Consider the following 17503-nt stretch of genomic DNA (forward strand, 5'->3'; position numbering starts at 1 on the left):
AATCACAGTAAGGTACTTAATTGTTGGGGATAGATGATTTAATATAGAAAAACGGCTGTATTGGACCTTTAACGATCAAATTATAATATTTACTCATCATTGGCCCTATGTTGACATGTGGTCGAGCCCCGCTGCCGCCAGATGTCGCTATTATTCCTCACGTCTTTTGTAATTGCCACGTAAGGAATAATCGCGCCATCTGATGGCAGCAGAGCTGAAACAGCGTGACACAGTTCATTCGAGAAATGACGTGCCTCAAGGGGCGCGCATGACCTATTGGACTGAAATATGTAACGCAGGACTTAGCGGAACAAATATCGCCTACCGAAAAAGAAAGTAAGTTTCTTCTAGCTGTTCAGGTGACTATCTTTCAAACTGGGAGCTACTTGGAAAACGCTTACGGAAAACTTTCAAACTTCATCGACGGAGAATACCGGTAATATGATACTGAGTTGTTTGTTGCAGTGGGATTTTATATATAAATATATATATATTTTCTACAGCCTGTTATAGTTTTCCACTTCCATAAAACAACGTTTGTGTATGGCGCAGTAATAGTTATCCACAGCCGTAGTTTAGTCGACTAAACTGATCCTAGATCTGAGCTCATGAATCTTGTAACAATGAAATCTTGCCAGTGAAAGTTATTATTGGTAGAAGGGTGCAATTGCGGGCCCCAATTAGGGGCGTTCCTGCATTTGCACCTCTCTCTTAATATAATATACAAAAGTATGTGGACACCTCATCAAATTAGTGGATTCGGTTTTTTTCAGTCACAAACATTGCTGACGGGTGTATGCAATCAAGCACACAGCCATGCAATCTTCATAGACAAACATTAGCAGTATATTTTTTAAATGTAACTAGGCAAGTCAGTTAAGAACAAATTCTAATTTACTATGACGGCCTCCCGGGGAACAGTGGGTTAACTGTCTTGTTCAGGAGAAGAACTACAGATTTGTACATTGTCAGCAAACTTTCGATTACTGGCCCACCTCTCTAACCACTAGGCTACCTGCCGCCCCCATAGAAAGGCCTTCCTGAACAGTTCAGTGACTTTCAACATGGCACTGTCATAGGATGCCACCTTTCCAACAAGTTAGTTCATCACATTTCTGCCCTGGTCAACTGTAAATGCTATTATTGTGAAGTGGAAACATCTAGGAGCAACAACGGCTCAGCCGTGAAGTGGTAGGACATAAAGGCCACAGAATGGGGCGCTCCAGTACAGTAGTTAACGGTAACGCACCATAACGTTGGATGCCAAACGTTGATAAACCCCACAAAAGAGGCGGGTAGCTAGGACAACGGTAGACAGTGTCAGTGTCCTTCACCCCCGCCTGACCGGGACTGTTTTCCCGCAGTGCTGTTAACAACGGCGAGGGCAGGCGTTAGCGAAGCCGAAGGACACTGGGTTCTAGCTAGCTACCTAGGACTCCGGTACACATCAGGCAGGATAGGTAGCTTAGCTAACGATAGCTAGGACTCCGGTACACATCAGGCGGGGGCGACACCGGTAGCTAGTGATGATACCGGAGCTCCGAGCCATGCGTTGAAATCGCTAAGCAGCTAACTTCCGAGCAGTGTGCGGAAGCATGTGTCACCATCATCAATGAGGTCAGAAGCTTAGTTTGATCATGTGCTTTTTCACACCATGTGTTGCAAAACGAGAGATTCCACTGATTTTGGCCGTTGTCGCTGCTTTCAAACACTGACCTGGACACAGCACTTACAAATATAGTTAGGATTTTGGACAAAAAGTTTCACCTGACTGGTAGTTTAGCAGGTAGAGTATGGAACATTCAGGGATCTGAAGTCGAAACCAGTTATAGGAACACAATTTAGAAGGGGGAAAAAAGTGAAACCACACTTTCTGCTCAGTTCAAATCAATTGTTTTATTTAGGATAATATCATCTTCTGTATTCAGCAGCATCCTAAATAATGCCACAGATTCTGTTTGTTTTTTAAAATGTATTTTTAACATCTGATGTTACTAATGTGCATTGTGAACAGACAATGAAGCTCCCAGTAATTTACCCTTTTTCGGCACACTTTGGTGAAAACGGCGAAGCCTTCAGAAAGCCTCGATTGCCCAGCTAACTAGGATAACGTTACCTGCACAGTTGGAACCAGGGTTGCCAGATCTAGCTCAAATGTATAGACCAATGACCCATGAAAACCTGCACAGATGGAACCAGGGTTGCCAGATCTATGAAAACCTGCACAGTTGGAACCAGGGTTGCCAGATCTAGCTCAAATGTATCAAAAACCTGCACAGTTGGAACCAGGGTTGCCAGATCTAGCTCAAATGTATAGACCAATGACCCATGAAAACCTGCACAGTTGGAACCAGGGTTGCCAGATCTAGCTCAAATGTATAGACCAATGACCCATGAAAACCTGCACAGATGGAACCAGGGTTGCCAGATCTAGCTCAAATGTATCGACCAATGACCCATGAAAACCTGCACAGATGGAACCAGGGTTGCCAGATCTAGCTCAAATGTATCGACCAATGACCCATGAAAACCTGCACAGATGGAACCAGGGTTGCCAGATCTAGCTCAAATGTATCGACCAATGACCCATGAAAACCTGCACAAAAGGCCTGAACTAGACCCCAATAAATGTTGCAGCAAGAGAGAAGTTGCCACATTTATCCAATAAATATTTTTCCTATAAAGTTATTAAGCAAATTAAGGAATATCATTTTAACTGACAGGCTAAGAAGCAAACTATGGTTTTCCATCAAAATAATAATTATTGCGAGTTTAAGAATATGTCACGAGAGAAGATAAATTGCCCTTATTAAACTCTCCAGATCATTTTCATCAGTGGATGTCAATTGAACTTGTTTAGAGTGCTATGCTTAAGCAATAAGGCACGATGAGGTGTGGTATATGGACTGTACTTAGGACACAGCCTTTAGCCGTGGTATATTGGCCATATACCACAAACCCCCTGAGGTGCCTTATTGCTATTATAAACTGGTTACCAACATAATTAGAACAGTAAAACGTTTTTGTCATTCCCGTGGTACACGTCTGATATACCATGGCTTTCAACCACCCAGTTAATAATTGTAAATATAACCTGGGTGGTTTGAGCCCTGAATACTGATTGACTGACAGCCGTGGTATATCAGACTGTATACCATGGGTATGACAAAACATGTATTTTTACTGCTCTAATTATGTTGGTAACTAGTTTATAATAGTTTATAATAACCCGTTTATAATAGCCTCTGGGTTTTGTGATATATGGCCAATATACCACAGCTACGGGCTGTATCCAGGCACTCTGCGTTGCGTCATGCATAAGAACAGCCCTTAGCCGTGGTATATTGGCTATATACCACACCCCCTTGTGCCTTATTTCTTAAATATATCCTGTTTGCACATGTGGATAACTATATAGATACATCCAACAGGAGAGTTTGAGTGATGAGTATTGGATCTCAATCTCTGTGCTAGAAACACTTGGATTATCTTCTACAAATGAATGTTAGGCAATTTTCTGGCAATTGTGCTGTTATTATGTGCCAGATGTGAAGACTACAAACTGTTATTATAAATGGCCTATTTTTGAGATTGACTTGTTATTTCAAGAACTGAGCAAGAGTAGAAACCCTTCGCTTGATATGGTTATCCATAAGAAAGGTGACATTAGAATGCAGTTTATTTTAAACCACTTCTGAGCAAATGTATCTAAAAGAGCTCTCGTGCGCCTAAAGTCGTTTTCCAATGCTTTGTCGCCGTTATATCAGTTCTAGAGTGTTTAATGATTTATGGGAAAAGGGTGCCTCCATAATGACCAGTCTAAATAGACTTGGTAAAGTTGTCACGACGTGCTTGTGTGCTGCTCTGTCTCCGTGTCTCTGCTGTCGGACTCTCTCAACCAGCGCTCTCCACGTACACACACCCCTCCGGTCCTCTCACTCACTCACTCACTCACTCACTCACTCACTCACTCACTCACTCACTCACTCACTCACTCACAGCCTTCTCACTGCCTAATAGTCTGCGGCAGCAGGTCACAGTGAAATGTATTTGTTTAAGAGATATGCCATGGCGGCCGCAATGCGATTTAGAAGTATCCCAAAAACCCTCCACCCGCGACCAATACATTTTCACCCCTGACATCGTTTTCAAAGTAGCCCAATTTGCAGGAAAATGTCAAACATGGCAACCATGGATGGAACAATAAATCAGATAGTTGACAGGATGTATAGATATGAAGCATCCGGTTGGTGTTTACATTCACTGAGAGGAAACCCAGTGGCTGGAAGTGGCTCTTGGCTCTGCACACCTCCTTGCTTGTTCTGCCCACTATGGTTCATTTGGAAACGACAGGCTCTGATCTGTCTTGGGTTAGTTATCACAATATTTGATACCGGCAGACAGTGCCCTTGGCCCCTGAAAAACTCTGATCATACTTTTATCTCCCTTTTGACCCACATTGGAATCGCATTGACAATCAGGGGAAATCCAGAATATCAAGTGTCACACAAGAATTAAGATGGCTTGCTCAAGGGGGCGTTTATGCAACCAATGGAATGCTCGAGGGGGGCGTTTATGCAGGAACCAATGGAATGCTCGAGGGGGGCGTTTATGCAGGAACCAATGGAATGCTCGGAGGGGGGGGTTTATGCAGGAACCAATGGAATGCTCGAGTGGGGGGCGTTCCTGCAGTTGCAGGAATGCCCCGAATTGCAGGCCGCAATCACACACTGTTGGACAATTCTTGTGAACAGTCTAGATAAGAGCGGGACGGGGAGGGACACCTTAAAGTTGTACCACTGCCCCACTCCCTTCCCGTAACCATGGTTCATGTTTAGTTACTGATCAACAGTCACAGGTTATTTTTGGTTAGATTATTTTGAGCTCTTACATTGTAATGAATAGAATACTGCTGTTTGCTTATCATTGTTCTAATCTAGATAGTTTGCTGAATCATGCCTCCCTCCCTCCCTCCCTCCCTCCCTCCCTCCCTCGTGATACACAGTTATTACAGGGTGGATAGACTGTTCCCTGCTCCAGTATCTGTGCATTAGAGATGCCTCTAAACTGATTCAAACTCCCATTAGACAGCTCTACAAGCGAGTTGACCAAATAGGGAGTTTCACTCAGCAGCTGTGTTCATTTCCTCCCATTACGGCCTGTATGTACTTCCAGAAAAGGTCTAAATTGAAATACAAGCAACCAAAAAAAGGTCATTTTCAGCACCTCCAATGTATTGAGTTGTTGTGTACTTTCTGTTTGTGGCGGTGTGACTGCCCAATATGCATTTATTTTCCTTTGCTTGTACATTTTTATTTCTACCTTTTTTGAAGTACGTACCGGCCATAACGGGAGTAACTTATGATATTTGGTGAGTAAGGAACATATCTTGACATAATGCCTGCAGAGCTGTCTAATGGGAGTTTGAATATGAGCTTCCTGGGCGTCAGAGAGGAGACCCATCATACTCATTGTCGACATCTCTAATGCACAGATACTGGGGCAGGTATCCCCCAGGGATACCAGGATGGACTCTCCTTTTAAAACCCCTTTTTAGATTAGATCATGTACTCTTAAAACCTTTACCATCCTAACCTACTGCGATACCTACTAGGATCCTAACCACCTACCTGACTAGGTGAAAAATCGATGTGCCCTTGAGCAAGGCACTTAACCCTAATTGCTCCTGTAAATTGCTCTGGATAAGAGCTTCTGCTAAATGACTAAAATGTCAAAAGTAACCTTTGTCATTCGTCATCGTGTGTCTCTGTCTCTAGTGCCCTGTTTCTACAGTCCAGACAAGATCAACACTTCTTGAACCCCTGTCCTAGTGAGAGGAACAGACCTAGTGATGTCCCAACCTGACAGGAATATATATTCTTCATTGGAGGGGGGCAACCAGCCCCCAAATGTAGGCTTTGGGCAGCCAAGCCCACCAGGATATGGGATGACCTTACCCAACACACAGGGAATGTCGAACCCATTTGGGGGGCCAGGGCCTGCTCCAGGGGGGATGCCCTTCCCCACGCCTGGGGCGTTTGGTCAGCCCATGTACTCCCAGGGTCAGGAGAACCCAGGATATGGGATGACCTTACCCAACACACAGGGAATGTCGAACCCATTTGGGGGGCCAGGGCCTGCTCCAGGGGGGATGCCCTTGTCCACGCCTGGGGCGTTTGGTCAGCCCATGTACTCCCAGGGTCAGGGGAACCCAGGATATGGCACTGCACCTTACGCTCCCATGCCTGGGGCCTACGGTCAGGGCTTTGACAACCCAAATCATGGTGAGTACTTCAAGTGTTAAAGGGATAGTTCACTCAAACTATCTTTTAGTATTTTGTTCATTAGTCCACAAAACGATGCATGACAGCAGTGAAGTTTTCAAGATGGAGCACTTTTAGTACGGAGCAAAAACGATTCATTGATAGATAGAAAGGGACATTGGTAGTGTTGGTGGTCTGATGTGTGTTATCATTCATTGATAGATGTGTGTTATCATGCATTGATAGATAGAAAGGGACATTGGAAGTGTTGGTGGTATGATGTGTGTTATCATTCATTGATAGATAGAAAGGGGCATTGGAAGTGTTGGTGGTCTGATGTGTGTTATCATTCATTGATAGATAGAAAGGGGCATTGGAAGTGTTGGTGGTCTGATGTGTGTTATCATTCATTGATAGATAGAAAGGGACATTGGAAGTGTTTGTGGTCTGATGTGTGTTATCATTCATTGATAGATAGAAAGGGGCATTGGAAGTGTTTGTGGTCTGATGTGCATTGCATTGAGTCTGTCTTTTCTCCCAGACCCAAACACTGGTTACCACAGCGATGATCAACCCCCAGCCTTTAGTGACAATAGTTCCTTCTCTCTTGGCTCTGGACTGGACGACAAGACCATAAGACGAGCCTTCATCCGGAAAGTAAGGGACAACCTGGACGACGAGAGGCTCCAAATCAGGACCTCAAGCAAACTTGAACTAAAGATAAAATATTAACTTAAGATAAAATGGTTGTACATGCATCTGTATAGCCATCATAATAATCAAGCAAAATGTCTTCAAACCGTTTTTTAAAGAGCAATCCCCAGAGTCTACATAGTTGGAATTCTAGTAGTGTGTGTATCCTGTATATAATAGTCTCTGTCTCCTTGTCCACCTACAGGTCTTCATGGTGTTGACCGTCCAGCTGATGGTAACATTCACCTTTGTGGCTGTCTTCACCTTTGTGGAGGAAATCAAAGTGTTCGTCAGGGCCAACACATGGACCTACTGGGTGTCCTATGGCATCTTCTTCGTCTCTCTCATCACCATCAGCTGCTGTGGGGAGTTTCGCCGCAAACATCCATGGAACCTGATTGCACTCGTAAGTTAATAAGACCTGTCTCATTTCAATGGCCATTATTACCATTATATAATGATGTACTGTATGGGCCTGTTTTCTAAACTCAGATTGAGCCTTTACGTGGACTAAAAAGCATGCTTAATGAAGAATAGTATGCGTCGCTATACTTTATGGGCCTGTTTTCTAAACTCAGATTGAGCCTTTACGTGGACTAAAAAGCATGCTTAATGAAGAATAGTATGCGTCGCTATACTTTATGGGCCTGTTTTCTAAACTCAGATTAAGCCTTTACGTGGACTAAAAAGCATGCTTAATGAAGAATAGTAGTATACTTTATGGGCTTTTCGATTAAGCTAACTTTATGGGCCTGTTTTTCTAAATTAAGCCTTTACTCAGATTAAGCCTTTACGTGGACTAAAAAGCATGCTTAATGAAGAATAGTATGCGTCGCTATACTTTATGGGCCTGTTTTCTAAACTCAGATTAAGCCTTTACGTGGACTAAAAAGCATGCTTAATGAAGAATAGTATGCGTCGCTATACTTTATGGGCCGGTTCTGTACATGTATCTAATTGAAGAAGAAAAATGATGTCTTATTCACTATACGTGTGCGTTGATATGTGCACTTCTACATAGAAAGTTGCATAAGTATTGTTGAAGTTGTAAAAGAGGTTGTATGACTCTCCTTCCCTCTGGTGTTTCCAGTCCATCCTGACCCTGGCTATGTCCTACATGGTGGGGATGATAGCTAGTTTCTACGACACTGACTCAGTCATCATGGCCGTGGGCATCACTGCTGTTGTCTGCTTCACCGTGGTTATCTTCTCTCTCCAGGTCTGTATCCATCTCTCTCTCTGTCTCTCAATTCAATTCAATTCAAGGGCTTTATTGGCATGGGAAACATGTGTTAACATTGCCAAAGCAAGTGAGGTAGACAACATACAAAGTGAATATATAAAGTGAAAAACAACAAAAATTAAATGTAAACATTACACATACAGAAGTTTCAGAACAGAAAAGACATTACAAATGTCATATTATATATATATACAGTGTTTTAACAATGTACAAATGGTTAAAGGACACAAGATAAAATAAATAAGCATAAATATGGGTTGTATTTACAATGGTGTTTGTTCTTTACTGGTTGCCCTTTTCTCGTGGCAACAGGTCACAAATTGGCCAATTCGTTGATATATATGTTGAAGAGGGTGGGGCTTAAGCTGCATCCCTGTCTAACCCCACGACCCTGTGTGAAGAAATGTGTGTGTTTTTTGCCAATTTTAACCGCACACTTGTTGTTTGTGTACATGGATTTTATAATGTCGTATGTTTTACCCCCAACACCACTTTCCATCAGTTTGTATAGCAGACCCTCATGCCAGATTGAGTCGAAGGCTTTTTTGAAATCAACAAAGCATGAGAAGACTTTGCCTTTGTTTTGGTTTGTTTGGTTGTCAATTAGGGTGTGCAGGGTGAATACATGGTCTGTTGTACGGTAATTTGGTAAAAAGCCAATTTGACATTTGCTCAGTACATTGTTTTCATTGAGGAAATGTACGAGTCTGCTGTTAATAATCTCTCTCCCTCTATCTCAATTCAATTCAATTCAAGGGCTTTATTGGCATGGGAAACATGTGTTAACATTGCCAAAGCAAGTGAGGTAGATAATATATGAAGTGAATATATAAAGTGAAATAAACAATAAAAATGAACAGTAAACATTGCACATAGAGAAGTTTCAAAACAATAAAGACATTACAAATGTCATATTATATATATATATATATACAATGTACAAATAGTTAAAGGACACAAGATAAAATAAATAAGCATAAATATGGGTTGTATTTACAATGGTGTTTGTTCTTCACTGGTTGCCCTTTTCTCGTGGCAACAGGTCACAAATCTTGCTGCTGTGATGGCACACTGGAATTTCACCCAAAAGATATGGGAGTTTTTCAAAATTGGATTTGTTTTCGAATTCTTTGTGGATCTGTGTAATCTGGGGAAATATGTCTCTCTAATATGGTCATACATTGGGCAGGAGGTTAGGAAGTGCAGCTCAGTTTCCACCTCATTTTGTGGGCAGTGAGCACATAGCCTGTCTTCTCTTGAGAGCCGTGTCTGCCTACGGCGGCCTTTCTCAATAGCAAGGCTATGCTCACTGAGTCTGTACATAGTCAAAGCTTTCCTTCATTTTGGGTCAGTCACAGTGGTCAGGTATTCTGCCGCTGTGTACTCTCTGTGTAGGGCCAAATAGCATTCTAGTTTGCTCTGTTTTTTTGTTCATTCTTTCCAATCTGTCAAGTAATTATGTTTTTGTTTTCTCTTGATTTGGTTGGGTCTAATTGTGCTGTTGTCCTGGGGCTCTGTAGGATGTGTTTGTGTTTGTGAACAGAGCCCCAGGACCAGCTTGCTTAGGGGACTCTTCTCCAGGTTCTCTCTCCCTCGATCTCTCTCTCTGTCTATCTCTATTGCTCTCTCTCTCCCTCTATCTCTCTCTATCTCACTCTCACTCTCTCTCTCTTCTCTCAGTTCAACGTCTCATAGGGTTATCAGGGTTGGGGGTATATTCCAGTCAGTGGCAGAATTAAAGGTAGACTCAGGAAAATGACATTGCCATGAGCGAGATGCAAGACTTCGCTCCCACAGTCACACACAGTATCTGTGCATGGGTATGGGTTCACCTCACACTGTTAGAGCGTGGTAGGTACGGGACCAAAACAGAGGGGGAGTTGAGCCTCACTCTTCAACGCTCTTAGTTGGGGAAATGTATGAATTATACTGTTTACTTTGTGCACCTACCTCATATCGCTGAGTGTACCTTTAAACAACATTTCTATGGAATCAAATGTAACAGGAATTGAACTGGAATTGACCCTGACCCTGCCATCATAGATTCTGGCCCTGTTCGGTGAGGCTAGGGATGGTACTGACCCTACCCTGTTCAGTGAGGCTCGTGATGGTACTGACCCTGTTCAGTGAGGCTAGTGATGGTACTGACCCTGCCCTGTTCAGTGAGGCTAGTGATGGTAGTGACTCTACCCTGTTCAGTGATGGTACTGACCCTGCCCTGTTCAGTGAGGCTAGTGATGGTACTGACCCTAACCTGTTCAGTGAGGCTAGTGATGGTACTGACCCTACCCTGTTCAGTGATGGTACTGACCCTGCCTTGTTCAGTGATGGTACTGACCCTGCCTTGTTCAGTGAGGCTAGTGATGGTATTGATCCTGCCCTGTTCAGTGAGGCTAGTGATGTTACTGTCCCTGTTTGGTGAGGCTAGTGATGGTACTGTCCCTGTTTAGTGAGTCTAGTGATGGTACTGTCCCTGTTCAGTGAGGCTAGTGATGGTACTGTCCCTCCCTGTTCAGTGAGGCTAGTGATGGTACTGTCCCTCCCTGTTCAGTGAGGCTAGTGATGGTACTGTCCCTCCCTGTTCAGTGAGGCTAGTGATGGTACTGTCCCTGTTTAGTGAGTCTAGTGATGGTACTGTCCCTGTTCAGTGAGGCTAGTGATGGTACTGTCCCTCCCTGTTCAGTGATGGTACTGTCCCTGTTCAGTGAGGCTAGTGATGGTACTGTCCCTCCTGTCCCTGTTCAGTGAGTACTAGTGATGGTACTGTCCCTCCCTGTTCAGTGAGGCTAGTGATGGTACTGTCCCTGTTTAGTGAGGCCCTGTCCCTGTTCAGTGAGGCTAGTGATGGTACTGTCCCTGTTCAGTGAGGCTAGTGATGGTATGTTGTGATGGTACCCCTGTTTAGTGAGGCTAGTGATGGTACTGTCCCTGTTTAGTGAGTCTAGTGATGGTACTGTCCCTCTAGTGATGGTACTGTCCCTTTCAGTGAGGCTAGTGATGGTACTGTCCCTCCCTAGTGATGGTACTGTCCCTGTTCAGTGAGGCTAGTGATGGTACTGTCCCTCCCTGTTCTAGTGAGGCTAGTGATGGTACTGTCCCTGTTTAGTGAGGCTGTTCTGTCCCTGTTCAGTCCTGTTCAGTGAGGCTAGTGATGGTACTGTCCCTCCCTGTTCAGTGAGGCTAGTGATGGTACTGTCCCTGTTCAGTGAGGCTAGTGATGGTACTGTCCCTCCCTGTTCAGTGAGGCTAGTGATGGTACTGTCCCTGTTCCTGTTGGTACAGTGAGGCTAGTGATGGTACTGTCCCTGTTTAGTGAGGCTAGTGATGGTACTGTTCAGTGAGGCTAGTGATGGTACTGTCCCTGTTTAGTGAGGCTCCCTGTTCAGTGAGGCTAGTGATGGTACTGTCCCTAGTGATGGTACTGTCCCTGTTTAGTGAGTTGATGGTACTGTCCCTGTTTAGTGAGGCTAGTGATGGTACTGTCCCTGTCCCTGTTTAGTGAGGCTAGTGATGGTACTGTCCCTGTTCAGTGAGGCTAGTGATGGTACTGTCCCTCCCTGTTCAGTGAGGCTAGTGATGGTACTGTCCCTGAGGCTAGTGATGGTACCCCTTTCAGTGAGGCTAGTGATGGTACTGTCCCTCCCTGTTCAGTGAGGCTAGTGATGGTACTGTCCCCCTGTTTAGTGAGGCTAGTGATGGTACTGTCCCTGTTTAGTGAGTCTAGTGATGGTACTGTCCCTGTTTAGTGAGGCTAGTGATGGTACTGTCCCTGTTTAGTGAGTCTAGTGATGGTACTGTCCCTGTTTAGTGAGTCTAGTGATGGTACTGTCCCTGTTTAGTGAGTCTAGTGATGGTACTGTCCCTCCCTGTTCAGTGAGGCTAGTGATGGTACTGTCCCTGTTTAGTGAGTCTAGTGATGGTACTGTCCCTGTTCAGTGAGGCTAGTGATGGTACTGTCCCTCCCTGTTCAGTGAGGCTAGTGATGGTACTGTCCCTCTAGTGATGGTACTGTCCCTCCCTGTTCAGTGAGGCTAGTGATGGTACTGTCCCTCCCTGTTCAGTGAGGCTAGTGAGGCTAGTGAGGGTACTGTCCCTCCTGTCCCTCAGTGAGGCTAGTGATGGTACTGTCCCTGTTTAGTGAGTCTAGTGATGGTACTGTCCCTGTTTAGTGAGTCTAGTGATGGTACTGTCCCTCCCTGTTCAGTGAGGCTAGTGATGGTACTGTCCCTGTTTCAGTGAGGCTAGTGATGGTACTGTCCCTGTTCAGTGAGGCTAGTGATGGTACTGTCCCTGTTTAGTGAGGCTAGTGATGGTACTGTCCCTGTTCAGTGATGGTACTGTCCCTGTTTAGTGAGGCTAGTGATGGTACTGTCCCTCCCTGTTCAGTGAGGCTAGTGATGGTACTGTCCCTCCCTGTTCAGTGAGGCTAGTGATGGTACTGTCCCTCCCTGTTCAGTGAGGCTAGTGATGGTACTGTCCCTCCCTGTTCAGTGAGGCTAGTGATGGTACTGTCCCTCCCTGTTCAGTGAGGCTAGTGATGGTACTGTCCCTCCCTTTAGTGAGGCTAGTGATGGTACTGTCCCTGTGTTCAGTGAGGCTAGTGATGGTACTGTCCCTGTTTAGTGAGGCTAGTGATGGTACTGTCCCTGTTTAGTGAGTCTAGTGATGGTACTGTCCCTGTTTAGTGAGGCTAGTGATGGTACTGTCCCTGTTCAGTGAGGCTAGTGATGGTACTGTCCCTGTTCAGTGAGGCTAGTGATGGTACTGTCCCTCCCTGTTCAGTTAGTGATGGGCTAGTGTTCAGTGAGGCTAGTGATGGTACTGTCCCTGTTCAGTGAGGCTAGTGATGGTACTGTCCCTGTTTAGTGAGGCTAGTGATGGTACTGTCCCTGTTTAGTGAGGCTAGTGATGGTACTGTCCCTGTTTAGTGAGGCTAGTGATGGTACTGTCCCTGTTCAGTGAGGCTAGTGATGGTACTGTCCCTGTTCAGTGAGGCTAGTGATGGTACTGTCCCTGTTTAGTGAGGCTAGTGATGGTACTGTCCCTGAGGCTAGTGATGGTACTGTTCAGTGAGGCTAGTGATGGTACTGTCCCCCTGTTCAGTGAGGCTAGTGATGGTACTGTCCCTCCCTGTTCAGTGAGTCTCCCTGTTCAGTGAGGCTAGTGATGGTACTGTCCCCTCCCTGTTTAGTGAGGCTAGTGATGGTACTGTCCCTGTTCAGTGAGGCTAGTGATGGTAGTGATGGTCCTGTCCCTGTTCAGTGAGGCTAGTGATGGTACTGTCCCTGTTCAGTGAGGCTAGTGATGGTACTGTCCCTGTTCAGTGAGGCTAGTGATGGTACTGTCCCTGTTCAGTGAGGCTAGTGATGGTACTGTCCCTGTTTAGTGAGGCTAGTGATGGTACTGTCCCTGTTTAGTGAGGCTAGTGATGGTACTGTCCCTGTTTAGTGAGTCTAGTGATGGTACTGTCCCTGTTTAGTGAGGCTAGTGATGGTACTGTCCCTGTTTAGTGAGTCTAGTGATGGTACTGTCCCTGTTTAGTGAGTCTAGTGATGGTACTGTCCCTGTTTAGTGAGTCTAGTGATGGTACTGTCCCTGTTTAGTGAGTCTAGTGATGGTACTGTCCCTCCCTGTTCAGTGAGGCTAGTGGTGGTACTGTCCCTCCCTGTTCAGTGAGGCTAGTGATGGTACTGTCCCTGTTCAGTGAGGCTAGTGATGGTACTGTCCCTGTTCAGTGAGGCTAGTGATGGTACTGTCCCTCCCTGTTTAGTGAGGCTAGTGATGGTACTGTCCCTGTTTAGTGAGGCTAGTGATGGTACTGTCCCTCCCTGTTTAGTGAGGCTAGTGATGGTACTGTCCCCTGTTCAGTGAGGCTAGTGATGGTACTGTCCCTGTTTAGTGAGGCTAGTGATGGTACTGTCCCTGTTCAGTGAGGCTAGTGATGGTACTGTCCCTGTTTAGTGAGGCTAGTGATGGTACTGTCCCTGTTAGTGATGGTACTGTCCCTGTTTAGTGAGGCTAGTGATGGTACTGTCCCTGTTTAGTGAGGCTAGTGATGGTACTGTCCCTGTTTAGTGAGGCTAGTGATGGTACTGTCCCTGTTTAGTGAGGCTAGTGATGGTACTGTCCCTCCCTGTTCAGTGAGGCTAGTGATGGTACTGTCCCTCCCTGTTCAGTGAGGCTAGTGATGGTACTGTCCCTCCCTGTTCAGTGAGGCTAGTGATGGTACTGTCCCTGTTTAGTGAGGCTAGTGATGGTACTGTCCCTGTTTAGTGAGTCTAGTGATGGTACTGTCCCTGTTTAGTGAGGCTGTGATGTGAGTGAGTGTGATGGTACTGTCCCTGTTTAGTGAGTCTAGTGATGGTACTGTCCCTCCCTGTTCAGTGAGGCTAGTATGGTACTGTCCCTGTTTAGTGAGGCTAGTGATGGTACTGTCCCTGTTCAGTGAGGCTAGTGATGGTACTGTCCCTGTTCAGTGAGGCTAGTGATGGTACTGTCCCTGTTTAGTGAGTCTAGTGATGGTACTGTCCCTGTTTAGTGAGTCTAGTGATGGTACTGTCCCTGTTTAGTGAGTCTAGTGATGGTACTGTCCCTGTTTAGTGAGTCTAGTGATGGTACTGTCCCTGTTTGAGTGATGGTACTGTCCCTGTTTAGTGAGTGTGATGGTACTGTCCCTCCTGTCCCTGTTCAGTGAGGCTAGTGATGGTACTGTCCCTGTTCAGTTCAGTGAGGCTGTCCCTCCTGTTCAGTGAGGCTAGTGATGGTACTGTCCCTCCCTGTTCAGTGAGGCTAGTGATGGTACTGTCCCTCCCTGTTCAGTGAGGCTAGTGATGGTACTGTCCCTCCCTGTTCAGTGAGGCTAGTGATGGTACTGTCCCTCCCTGTTCAGTGAGGCTAGTGATGGTACTGTCCCTGTTTAGTGAGGCTAGTGATGGTACTGTCCCTGTTTAGTGAGGCTAGTGATGGTACTGTCCCTGTTTAGTGAGGCTAGTGATGGTACTGTCCCTGTTCAGTGAGGCTAGTGATGGTACTGTCCCTGTTTAGTGAGGCTAGTGATGGTACTGTCCCTGTTTAGTGAGGCTAGTGATGGTACTGTCCCTGTTTAGTGAGGCTAGTGATGGTACTGTCCCTGTTTAGTGAGGCTAGTGATGGTACTGTCCCTGTTTAGTGAGGCTAGTGATGGTACTGTCCCTGTTTAGTGAGGCTAGTGATGGTACTGTCCCTGTTTAGTGAGGCTAGTGATGGTACTGTCCCTGTTTAGTGAGGCTAGTGATGGTACTGTCCCTGTTTAGTGAGGCTAGTGATGGTACTGTCCCTGTTTAGTGAGGCTAGTGATGGTACTGTCCCTGTTTAGTGAGGCTAGTGATGGTACTGTCCCTGTTTAGTGAGGCTAGTGATGGTACTGTCCCTGTTTAGTGAGGCTAGTGATGGTACTGTCCCTGTTTAGTGAGGCTAGTGATGGTACTGTCCCTGTTTAGTGAGTCTAGTGATGGTACTGTCCCTGTTTAGTGAGGCTAGTGATGGTACTGTCCCTGTTTAGTGAGGCTAGTGATGGTACTGTCCCTGTTTAGTGAGGCTAGTGATGTTATTATTGTTTGACAGTACATGAGATTCACCTCATTGGCTAATCACTAATATGTCCCCATACAGACCAAGTATGACTTCACTTCCTGTCATGGTGTGCTGTTGGTCTGTCTGATTGTCCTGTTCCTCTTCGGCTTCCTCTGCATCTTCATCCGCAACAAGATCCTGGAACTGGTCTATGCCTCGCTGGGCGCTCTACTCTTCACATGCGTAAGTTCTTGTCACAAATGCCACCCTATTTTCTTTATAGTGCACTACTTTTGACCATCGTAGTGCACTATTTAGGGAAGGGTGCTATTAGGGATGCATACTAAAATCTCTTTCTTTGGTAATGATCTTGATTATCATAGCTGGTGTCTCTTCCTGTAGAAACTATACTGGCGGTGGTAGTAGGGCAACGATTTAAGTATTGATGCAAGTGCTTTGATTGATGGGCCCTGGCCAAAATAATGCAATGTATAGGGAACAGGGTGCCATTTTGTACACAGACTTAGTCATTATTTTGCATGTGTTGTCAGACCAAATCAATACCTTATCTCACTGCACATGTCTTGCTAAATAGAATGAGTAGAATGCTAATTGTAATTGTGATAATAGAATGATCATTGTTTTGAATGTGATTGATTCCAGTTCTTGGCTGTGGACACTCAGCTGCTGCTTGGCAACAAGGAGAATGCCCTGAGTCCAGAGGACTATGTTTTTGCTGCTCTCTCCCTGTACACTGACATCATCAACATCTTCCTCTACATCCTGGCTATCGTTGGAAGAGCACGGAACTGAGAGCTTCCTCTAAAGGAACCATTGAAGGATGAAGGAGTGTTTTTACAGGAGCGACCTGTTCCCATATCTAGTACAACACCTGCTACACATTGTGTTATGTGCCTATGTCTCAGATAAACACTGCTGTCGCCTGTCGTTCTAAACGTGGTTCCCTCTGTGCTTTTAGAGCAGTGGTTCCCTCTGTGCTTTTAGAGCAGTGGTTCCCAAACTATGGGGCGCCCCCCCCCCACACCCCTAGCGAACTCAGTCCGGTGTTGAACTTACTCTTGAAAGTTGTAAAAGTAGAATGCACAAGGTGACATTTCTAAATTGGGTGGTGCATCATCAGTTCCTCTTGTCAGTCATTACGTACCATGTTTGGGTAACCCTGATCTAGCAGATGCTCTTATCCAATGTATTTTTCTATTGTGTTACTATTTTTCTTTGCTCATTTTTCGTACTATTGAACTCTGCATTGTTGGGAAAAGACTGGTAAATCAGCATTTCACAGTGAAGTCTACACCTGTTGTATTCAGTTACAAAACATTTGATTTTACTTAGTCCGTTCATTCAACTTGGGTAACTAAACAACCACATATCACAGTCATAGCAAGTAACTCTGCTTGATAGTACTCCCTCATGTTCATTGTGCTCATTTTTACCACAATCCAGACTGGTTTAAATTGTGTAGTGTGAATAATTAATCATATTTGAATTCAATTTGTTTTGTGATATTTCTGATGTTTGTGAGTCTTTGCAGCTGTATTTGTTGATATTTATTCAATTAAAACTGAATTGTGATCTCTTCTTCTTTTTTATCAGTGCTGATGGTTACTGGATGCTGCTAAATGGTTTCTATTAGTGTATGAATCATGATTATGCACTTTGTGATATGATTATTTTTTTTTAAGCCAAAAGCATGAATGTCAGTTTGTTAATTATATTTTTTCCAGACATTTGT

At 44.9% G+C, this 17503-nt stretch overlaps 1 protein-coding gene across 2 annotated transcripts; it reads left to right on the forward strand.

The window, feature by feature from the left end:
* The first annotated feature begins 229 nt into the window (after nt 1-229).
* On the forward strand, nt 230-17343 carry grinab (glutamate receptor, ionotropic, N-methyl D-aspartate-associated protein 1b (glutamate binding)). 2 transcript variants are annotated; one of them, XM_065027433.1, is made up of 7 exons: nt 230-336; nt 5778-6284; nt 6805-6920; nt 7162-7362; nt 8047-8175; nt 15850-15993; nt 16414-17343. In XM_065027433.1, exons 2-7 carry the CDS (start codon nt 5852-5854, stop codon nt 16561-16563), a joined length of 1173 nt encoding a protein of 390 aa, XP_064883505.1. In that variant the 5' UTR covers nt 230-336; nt 5778-5851; the 3' UTR covers nt 16564-17343. The 2 variants fall into 2 exon arrangements, with proteins under 2 accessions (XP_064883505.1, XP_064883504.1); XM_065027432.1 differs by having other exon boundaries at nt 248-436.
* Nucleotides 17344-17503: the final 160 nt, after the last annotated feature.

Source organism: Oncorhynchus nerka, linkage group LG14 (genome assembly GCF_034236695.1).
Source record: "Oncorhynchus nerka isolate Pitt River linkage group LG14, Oner_Uvic_2.0, whole genome shotgun sequence".
Lineage (NCBI taxonomy): Eukaryota > Metazoa > Chordata > Actinopteri > Salmoniformes > Salmonidae > Oncorhynchus > Oncorhynchus nerka.

Bases quoted from the DNA above. Each gene is read 5' to 3' on its own strand.
- grinab (XM_065027433.1), top strand. From the start codon at position 5,852: ATGTCCCAACCTGACAGGAATATATATTCTTCATTGGAGGGGGGCAAC. The intron at 7,363-8,046 runs GTAAGTTAATAA...TGGTGTTTCCAG, and splicing joins CATGGAACCTGATTGCACTC to TCCATCCTGACCCTGGCTAT. The intron at 8,176-15,849 runs GTCTGTATCCAT...GTCCCCATACAG, and splicing joins TGGTTATCTTCTCTCTCCAG to ACCAAGTATGACTTCACTTC.